This window comes from Capsicum annuum, chromosome 1 (assembly GCF_002878395.1).
Source record: "Capsicum annuum cultivar UCD-10X-F1 chromosome 1, UCD10Xv1.1, whole genome shotgun sequence".
NCBI classification, from domain to species: Eukaryota; Viridiplantae; Streptophyta; class Magnoliopsida; order Solanales; family Solanaceae; genus Capsicum; species Capsicum annuum.
The window spans coordinates 2,712,770-2,722,657 of NC_061111.1; the positions used below are offsets into that span (position 1 = coordinate 2,712,770).

Consider the following 9,888-nt stretch of genomic DNA (forward strand, 5'->3'; position numbering starts at 1 on the left):
GTATACATAGAAAGATTTAGAAGGCCGATGGTGCGCGTCTATATAATTTTGTTCATGCAGTATCAATCTATTGTCACAATTCCGTTTTAAGGTGGTGTCAAGTCGAAGTATGTAAGTCTAACTATTACTTAGTAGTATTTACACAAAATAAAAATTTTCGACGAAATTGTATTGGATAATAACTCATTCATGAATAACACTCAAAATATGGGGGTGGGGGCGGGGTGGGGGGGTCCTCCTCAGGTGATGTTCAACAGCTCAGCAGTGTTAAAAGGTTTCTCAATCACTAGAGACAACTCCAAACAAAAATATAATTTGGGACAGAGACATTTCAGGTTGAACCTGAAAACACTTGTTCAAGAATCTCACCACTAATGTGTAACTCCCAACTTAGGCTAATGAGTCCCGCATCGGCAAAACACAAGAGGAATGCTGGATATATAAGTAGACAAGTCTTATTTCTTGTGATGTGTTTTAAAGCCATAAGGGTCTGGACCCAAAGCGGATAATATCACTTGTGGGTGGGCGGGTGCTCGGGATGCCCGTTGCGACCAGGCCGCAAGTTGGGTCGGGACATACTGTATAGTGCCATGCAAGTATCAAAGTGATAATTTCGGGTCGGGACATAATGTGTATGTGTACTGCCATGCAAGTATCAAAGTGATAATTTCATTAGTGACCATAATTAGACATCTCTCTCATCTATTGTTGTCAATAGGTTTGTGCAGATCAAACCGAATCGATGAACCAAACCGAGAGAAAAAAAAATGATTTATGGTTTGGTTTGATTGGTTTGGAGTTAGAAAAAAAAATCGATCATTCTTGGTTTGGTTTGGTGTTAACCAAAAAAAAGTCGAACCAAACCCGAATCTGTATTCAAACTTTTTTATGCATAAAATATTAATTATAATCTACTTTTTAAATACTTTTTCAACTAGTTTTAGTAATTTTCAATAATTTGAAAGTAGATGTAGATATATATTTAGATTTGGGCCTTTAAGTTGAAATATTTGTTCATTAATTGCTAATTAAATGATTGAAAACTCAATATAAACTTAAAACCTAAACTTTTCACTCTTCATCTCACTTTTTAGTTTTAAGAGAGTTTTTCGCTCCTCATTTTTTCATAATTATAATTTTTCATTAGCACATGAGTGAAAACATATTTGATCTAGTCGTTGATTACAATATAATTGTAAAAACTAAATATTATAAAAAAAAAAAAAAAAAAAACGAAAAAAACCGACTAAAACCCAAACCGAAAAAATCAGTTTTATGTTGGTTTGATTTGGTTTATAGTTTTAATAAACCGATATGATTGGTTTGTTTGTTTTTTTTTTAATAAAACCCGAACCAACCCGACCTATGTACACCCCTAGTTGTCAACATTTAATCGTAGTAACCTTTTTTGGTTCCCCGCGCCCAGTGTCTACTACCCGTTTTGGGACCCTAACTAATCCAAATTGGCACTGGAGAGTCCCACTTTGGAGTAAAGGGCTCATAACCAGAAGTCAAACAAAGGGGACTTCATAATAACCAGAACTCAAACCGAAGAACTCCGATTAAGGATAGAGAAGTAATTAAAACTCCACCACAACTTTGGTGGTATTAGCTAGATAACTGTAGCTTCCACTAGGCCATGGAGAACAAATAATAACTTATAGCAGTATGCAGTAGACAAACACAGCAATGAAGACAGTAATCAATAGTTCATAATGTCCTGTATGTAAACCAAAATTGTTTTCCAATAGAGTACAACATTTATTTTGTTCAGCTCCCAAGAAGAGGATTTGTATTCTATAGAGGTCAAAATGAGCATACACTGTATAATTGTTGTTGTTCAGTGTTGAGAGTTCACTTCAGAGTTTTATGCAGATAAAACTGTTGTACTTTCTAAATATAATAAATAGAACAGTGAGCAAAGGTTTTGCACTCGAGAAAAAGAGAATAGGTAACCTACATAGCAAAAAAGGTTGCTCATTTCTTAGTAAAATTCTATCAACATTCTATTTTGACAGCGCCGCTTTGCGATGAAATAAATTTAGGTTTTCTGTTAACTTGCTCCAAGCATTGAATGACATCTCCAACCTCAAAGTCAACCCAATTCTCAATCACAAGTCCACATTCATTCCCCTTTCCAACTGCTTCAACATCTTTTTTCTCACGCTTTAGCGATGTACACGATCCTTCGAAAACAACCTCACCACTTCTAACAATCCTCATTGTTGATGATCTGATAAGTCGGCCATCTATCACACGACAACCAGCTATCTTGACGTCCTCTCCCCTAGCTTTGCTCCTTCCTTTAAGCTCAAATATGCTTAGTATCTGTGCCTCTCCTGCAACCTGTGTCTCAAATGTCCCGGGGGCTTTTTCAACAATAGAGTTGCCAATATCCTCTAGAAGATGATAGATCACACGATGGATTTTTATCTGCAGCAAAGTCACAATTAGTATGAGCATATCGTTTCAGCATGTAATGGGAGCATTCAAATGAGAAATGACGGACCACATTTTGTAGAAACCAGAATAAGCACCTTAATGCCAGCTTTATTTGCTGCTTGGTTTATTGAACTAGGTGGAGTTCGTATGTTGAATCCAACAATAACTGCCCCACAAGCTCGTGCTAAATCCACGTCAGACTCAGAAATAGGCCCAACACCTCCATGGACAATATTCACCAAAACCTATTAAAAGGACAATTTTCACAATTTTGACACTGAAGTTTCTCTAAAAAGTACGAAAAATGCAGATGAACACTAAAACAGAGTTGATCAATTAAATAACATACTGTCAATGCATCTGAAACACTATTTGTCTCACCTGAGTACTATCCAAACTCTTCATTGCGTCTGTGACGGCTTGGACAGTTCCTTGAACATCTCCTTTTACTATTATTGCCATTTCAACCCTCTTCGGCTTCTCCTCAACTTCTCCTTCTTCATCTTCTAAATTAGATTCTGACGCTAAGCCTAATTTTTCTGCCTCCATCTTCCTCCTAAGTCTATCTTTTTCAAGTTTCTTTTTCCTCCCATCGCTAAGCATCCTTGCCCTTTTCTCAGAGTGAACGACAATAATGTCATCACCAGCCATTGGAAGCCCTTTGAGTCCCTCAATCTCCACGGGCATAGCTGGCCTAGCTCTATCAGTCAATTTTCCTAGCATATCCCTAATAGCCCTGATTTTTCCCCACTCCGCACCTACAACAACATGCTGACCACAGACAAGGGTTCCTGCTTTCACTATTGCAGTAGCCAATGGACCCCGTCCTCTATCAACCCTTGCCTCGACGACATAAGCTTGGGCTGGTCCATCTACACGTGACTTCAGATCCATCATTTCAGCCTGGAGAAGCAACGCCTCCTCCAGCTTATCCAACCCAGTTTTTGTTACAGCAGAGACTTCAACAACCTGAACATCTCCGCCCATCTCCTCCAGAGGTAACCCTTCTGTTGCAAGCTGGACTTTCACTCTTTCAGGATTTGCTGCCGATTTATCACATTTGTTGACGGCAACAACAATCGGAACATCAGCTGCTTTTGCATGGGACATTGCTTCAAGCGTTTGTGGCATAACACCGTCATCAGCAGCCACTACCAATACAACAATGTCAGTAACCGCTGCACCTCTTTGTCGCATAGCGCTAAATGCCGCATGACCAGGAGTGTCAAGGAATGTGATTGATGCCCCAGAAGGCATTCCAACAACAAATGCTCCCAAATGCTGAGTTATGCCTCCAGCTTCCTTAGCAGCCACAGAAGTGAGACGTAGAGCATCTAAAAGGGATGTCTTACCATGGTCGACATGACCCATCACTGTGACCACTGGTGGCCGTGGCAGGACTTCAGCACCTTCATTAGAATGCAGCCTCCTAACATTTACTCCAATTTCCTGCAAAGGAAACAAGTAAACATTTATACTAGTCCATAACCTATGTTGCTCGGATTCTCCAAAAATGTTGCCCTACCCATGTCGGATTCTCCAAAAATAATCTATTTTTGAAGTATCAACACGCACCCATCGATATTTTTGAAGAACCCAAGCAACATAGTCCATAACCACAGATAGCATCCTGCTTGGAAGGTTGGACACTGAAATTGAGAAACACGCGTTAGATTCAACAAAAAGGAAAAGAAATGGTTTACCATCGCAATGAGCTCAGAAATGTCAATGCTAAGAGGATCATATTCTGAGTCAACCTTTTCCCCCACATTTATAAGGATATCCTGCAAGACAGATATTGGCACGCCACAACGTTTGGCCAGCTCAACAGTTGTCATGCCTTCGAATATCTCTACAGTTCTATCTGATAAGGAGGAACTAGCAGCTCTTTTTAGCTTGGGAGGTACATACGGAGCTTCAACAGGTGGCGAGGAATCTTTTGTCCTTTTCTTGAACTTCCCTTTCTTCTGTATCTTCAAACCCAAAGCTTCTGGTTCTTTTTTCCAAGCCAGCATTTCTGGACTGGCATGAAAAGACCTAGAGGAAAAGAACAAACTATATTAGCTCTATTATGTCAACCAAAAGGTAACACTGTTAGGTTTTTCAGGCTACCATAGTCTTAACGTATCTCTATCACGCTGCCTGTGATCTTAAATTTTTGCCTTGCAATGTGAAATTAACTCTCAAAGAAGAAACCACTGTGCAATTTGTCCTTCTCGTCTTTGGAGTGTTATAAAAGAAGTGCAATTAAGTTCAAGGAAAATTTAACGGTTCATCATTGACAACCAACTTGACCATTTTAGAAATATCATTATTCAGCTCTGCCAAACTTATTAACCATGGCAAACCACTAATCTGAAAAAAACACATCTCCACACAATGTCACGTAAAACTTCAGTTAAGTTGTTAACAAGTCATAATCAAAACTTATTAAACTTTAACCAAATAGCCTTGTTGAGTTAAGATCCTTTTTTTTTTTTTTTTTGACAAAAGGTAACAAATTGTTGAGTTAAGATTTAATTGTACTCAAGATTTAATGTTTTGCCAATCTTCATCACAATTGACTCTTCCCACTGAAAAAAGGCATGTCAAAGATGCAGTGATTTCTCTCTCTTTATTATTGTCTGTTGTCTGTTGTTTGAAATTATTGATTAAAAATCACTAAGCTTGTTAAATTCGTGCAAAATAGTTTCCACTCAAATTGATGCTTAACAGATACCTCCTCTGTTCCCTAAGTTTTAATTCCTGAGTTTCACTACTCAGCAATATATTTAAAGATTTAACCTCTTCACAGAAATTTTTATAATTGGATAATGCGGGTATTATCCACCACCATTTTGGTAAATCTTCCGGAAACAGGGGAATGGTGTTGCTGTTGTTTTGGCACAGGAGGGCAAAAATTTCACACTCTAAGCAGTTTGCTGAAAGGAAACCATTGAAGCAATATGTTTGCCAATAATGATTCCTTTCATTGCACCACCTAGCTGTAAACTTTTTTTTTGAAGTATTTGACAATTTTGTTTGACAAATGTAATTTTTCCCTTTGTGATTTGCCTGTTTGGATAGCCATGATTATAGGCTACTTAAAGTATAGTACTAATGAGATCTGCAGACCGAAAACTCCTCAAAGAATCAAACTTTGTGTGTGCTTCAAATATAGTTTTTACAAACCAACAATCTTTCATATCGCATAATCCTCCCTCTTCTTAAGCACACGGAGAAAAGAAAAGCATTTTAGTGACCGGCAATTGTGGAATGAAATAGTTGAAAGATCATTCCCTTCTGCATCTGAAAGGGATTTCCTTCAACAGGAAAACTGAAGACCTCTAATGTCTGGAAAGCACTCTTTCCAAACCAACATGTTAATTATGATAATCAAGTAAGTATGTTATTTCTGATCCATATTTTAACTGCTTAGGAAACTCAAGTTCTTTAGTATACTCATTTTGGCTGAAACTGAGAAGGTAAAGTTTTTTCCAGGACAACCTTTACGTCAACAAGGTGGGTAAGGTCTGCTTCTACTCTACCCTCCCCAGACCCCACTTGTAGGATCACATTGATTATGTTATTGTTGTAGTTGTTGTTGCTGCTGCTGCTGCTGAGTAGGTAAAGTTCTTTGAAGAGAACTAGAATGTTTTTCTAGCTACTTTCTACCACAATTGAAATGGCGGAATATGATGCCGTCCCGTGTATGGTGGTCAATTTGGAGAGAAAGGAACTAGAGGTGCCTTGAAAATACTGCTGATTCATTTCAGAAAATTAAAAGGAACTGTTGGTATAAAGAGGAGGGCATAGTGGATGCTTGACAGATTTTAGATTTTATAGGTTCCCTATAGTTTTTTTAGCAGTTTCCGCTCTTCCTTTTTAGTGCTTCTGATGTACGTTTTTGATGGAATACATCATGTCCTTAATGCGGAGGAATACACCATTACCTCTATAAAAGAAATAGCTTACCATTAGTCACTACCTAATTTGCAACAACATTCAAGATTTTTATTTAGTGATATTTTCTTGATTACCGTGGTGTCCAAGCCAGCTTTCGTGCACCTAGACTAAATCCACGGGATACCTGTCACCTCCCACCAGCAACAGATACCAGGCAACTCTGTCCACCAAGGCTAGGACATATGGGAAGAATTTGCTGGGATTCGAATGTGGGACCTCAGGTTCTCAACCCACTTCATTGACCACTAGGCCACATCCTTGGGTGCTTTTTATAGTGAATTTATTCGCCTATTCCATATCTCTTGACTCTTAGAAGACAATTTATCCTCAGAATAATACCACTTGCTTTTATAAATGAATTAACCAGAAAAACCCCTTGGAAAGTTAAAGTAAACTTGAGACTTCACCTTATCGGAAATCTGTATGTTAGTTGGTTGGTACAGTTTGGCTTCCATTGAGCTGCATTCATGAAGCATCCTGCAGTATAAAGGAAAAAGATATGATACAAGTCTGCACCCTATCTGAAGCGATGTCCTCATTCTTTATTTCAGCTCTCAGAAAATATAGCCAAGAAAGTTTGTTTGGAAACTAAGAAGCATTCACCCAGATGTAGCACAAATTATTGGCCATAGTAAAACTAAAAATATTCAAGGGGTGTGGAAAAAAACACAACTTTTACAAGCAGCGGAACGAAAACTAGAATTCTTTGCCCCTCCTCCTGTACCAAAAACCAAGTTCAGAACAGAAGGAAGATGATGAGCTCGCAAACCATCGGAGTTAGAAAATCACCAAACAAACTACTAAAAGGATGATGATTAAGCACAATGGTTAATATACACAAATGAAATAAGTGCAGGCCTTGCACATGAAGAAAAACAAATGTACAGACCTTGTACTTGTCCAACCAAAACAGGAGTTGTTCTCTGCGACTCTTCAAGGGCAAATTTGGTAGCTGCCGCTGCAGTATACCTGGATCTTACTGATAATGCCTTTGTAAGACTAGGGAAGGTACCCTGCAGAAACATTCCATACAAAAGTCTGCATATAACTCCCTCGAAAACATACTAACTCGGAAAACTAAAAGAGGAAGTCTCAACAATGGAATAGTAGAATGCATTATATGTAGACGGGTGGATAGATTTGTACATCTGCAGCCACGGGAGGAAATCTGATAATATGGAGCGGTAACTTTTCAATATAAGTGATTAACCAACTTATATTTGGTCAATGCAGTTCACATCCTTTTTGGAGAAACTATACTGTCCACTTTTGAAGATAGGAGACTGGTATATAAAAATTATAGATAAGACTTACGAGTTCTGACAGGACCAAAAACAGCACTTTGCACAAGACAGTTCTCACAGGCAAGCTAATAAAATTTAAGAGAATTAAGCAGGTACGCTTCTAAACGTTCCAGTTTTTGCTAATGGAAGCATGAAAGCTAATAGACTATCTGAAAGGTCAAGGATCAGTTATGAAGTGATTTTCAGTTGACACCAACAGAAAAGGCCAGAAAACACACCTTTTTCCCTGCCGCCCTCCACGCCATTCATATGTATTACAACCTCCAGACCTGTAGATAATGAAACAAAAGCAAATCTAAAATTGAAAGCCATGCTAGTCAAAATTGACACTGCTAAATGAGCTCAGCTATATAAATCCATGGAACTACTCCGCTCTATTTGGGACCAATTCATTCTAATACTACATTGCCTGTAAATAGTTTGTCTTTTAAGATATCAAAGGAGTTCAAATAAATGGTAGAATACACTAATGTGAATCAGTAAGGCCAAAACACTGATCTAAAACGGAAACTAAAGGTATACTCATAACTTCAGGCAAACCCCACATAATCCCCTCCGAAGGAATGACTCTTATCATAAGTTGCTTCATTAAAAAGTCCAGATACATGTATAAAATTAAAAAGTTCACGTTTTTATGAAAACTTCCCATTGAGAAGATAGACATTAGTTGTTCTCAGCTTCCAATATAACAACAGGAGAAGATGGTACACAAATGATAGAGCTTTCACGGGAATTATATAGGTAACAATATGCTAAAGCACGAGTAGAATCAACCTTAAAAGAAAGAAAAGTGATATGGATAAACAATGATATACAGTAACGCATATCGACAACATGATCAAAACCCTGAGATAAAAAAAAATATATAAAAACAAAAAGGGCAGCCCGGTGCACTAAACCTCCCACTATGTGCAGATCCAGGAGAAGTCCAGACCATAAGGGTCTATTATAGACAGTCTTACCCTGCATTTCTGCAAGAGGCTGTTTCCACGTCATAAACCCGTGAACTCCTAGTTACATGACACCAACTTTAGTTACTTTAAGGCTCCCTCTCAAAACCCTGATCTAACAATAGAAAATAAATGCATACCTTAAACCCTGAGCTAAAAATAGAAAATAAATCCATATCCTGAAATTTCTCTTCAAACCCATAACAACCCTCTTCCCAAGGGAACGACCCTTGGCATAAGTTAGGTTCAATACAAAATAAGCAAGTACAAATACACCAATCAACTAATGTCAAACCCCAAACCAGTGAGGTTTAGCTATATACAACAACAACAAGGGTCTGGGAAGGGTAAAATGTACGCAGACCTTACCACTACCTCATGAATGAATATCCATTCCGTCTATTCAAGTCCATTTTCATATAAAAGCAAGCAGAGATACATGTATAAACTGAAAAAGTTCACATTTTTATACAAACTTTACATTAAAAAGATAAATTTCAGATGCTTTTAAACCCTTTACAGCTTCCTACATATAAAAAAAGAAAGATGGTATGCAAAAAAGATAGTCTTTATGTAAATTATAATGATAAAATTACAATCTTGATAAATAATAATACTAATATAAAGTAGAATAAGAAAGAACAGCTTAGGTATAATTACCTGGTAAATGGATCTGATAGAAGAGGCAAGAAACTGATGTTGTAATAAAAACTACAAATTCTTGAAAACACCCCACATTAATTTTATGGCTTTTTTTTCCTGTGTGTTGTGATTGGAATGCCTCAAGGGTGCGGGAGAAGAGAAGAGGCTCAATGGTAAGAAGAGAGAAAAGATTATAAGAATATGAGCTTTCACAGAGTCCGGGGAAAAAATCTTTGAAAAGCTTGCTGACTAAATTAAATTAAAAAAAAAAAAAAATTGCTTTATTCGATTAGATGTTTTGATGTTCGCTATTCGAGCTTAGGATTTTGTCGAAATAATTTTTTTATTTTTTTTGAGATAAAAATAAAATATGCTTACACTCTATTATCTACAAACTTCACTTTCGGGTATATTGATTATTGGGTTTGTTGTTATTGACAGTTGACATGAGGATTTATGTAATTTGATGAATTAGTTATATCGAAATTATAATATATGAAATGTTTGTATTGAGATTGTTATGTGGAACAAATAATACACAAATCGAGAAGTGTTTTTATGGATTACCAATTGTAAGGCATTTTTATTTATAGATATTTATATTT

At 37.2% G+C, this 9,888-nt stretch overlaps 1 protein-coding gene across 2 annotated transcripts; it reads right to left on the minus strand.

The window, feature by feature from the left end:
• Positions 1–1,706: 1,706 nt before the first annotated feature.
• On the minus strand, positions 1,707–9,664 carry LOC107864391 (translation initiation factor IF-2). Of its 2 annotated transcripts, none has more exons than XM_016710745.2 (8): positions 9,302–9,664; positions 7,910–7,960; positions 7,277–7,400; positions 6,795–6,864; positions 4,146–4,479; positions 2,824–3,891; positions 2,538–2,687; positions 1,707–2,433 (listed from the first exon to the last, which is right to left on the minus strand). In XM_016710745.2, exons 2-8 carry the CDS (start codon positions 7,934–7,936, stop codon positions 1,999–2,001), a joined length of 2,208 nt encoding a protein of 735 aa, XP_016566231.1. In that variant the 5' UTR covers positions 7,937–7,960; positions 9,302–9,664; the 3' UTR covers positions 1,707–1,998. The 2 variants fall into 2 exon arrangements, with proteins under 2 accessions (XP_016566231.1, XP_016566234.1); XM_016710748.2 differs by having other exon boundaries at positions 2,510–2,687.
• Between the last annotated feature and the right edge of the window lie 224 nt (positions 9,665–9,888).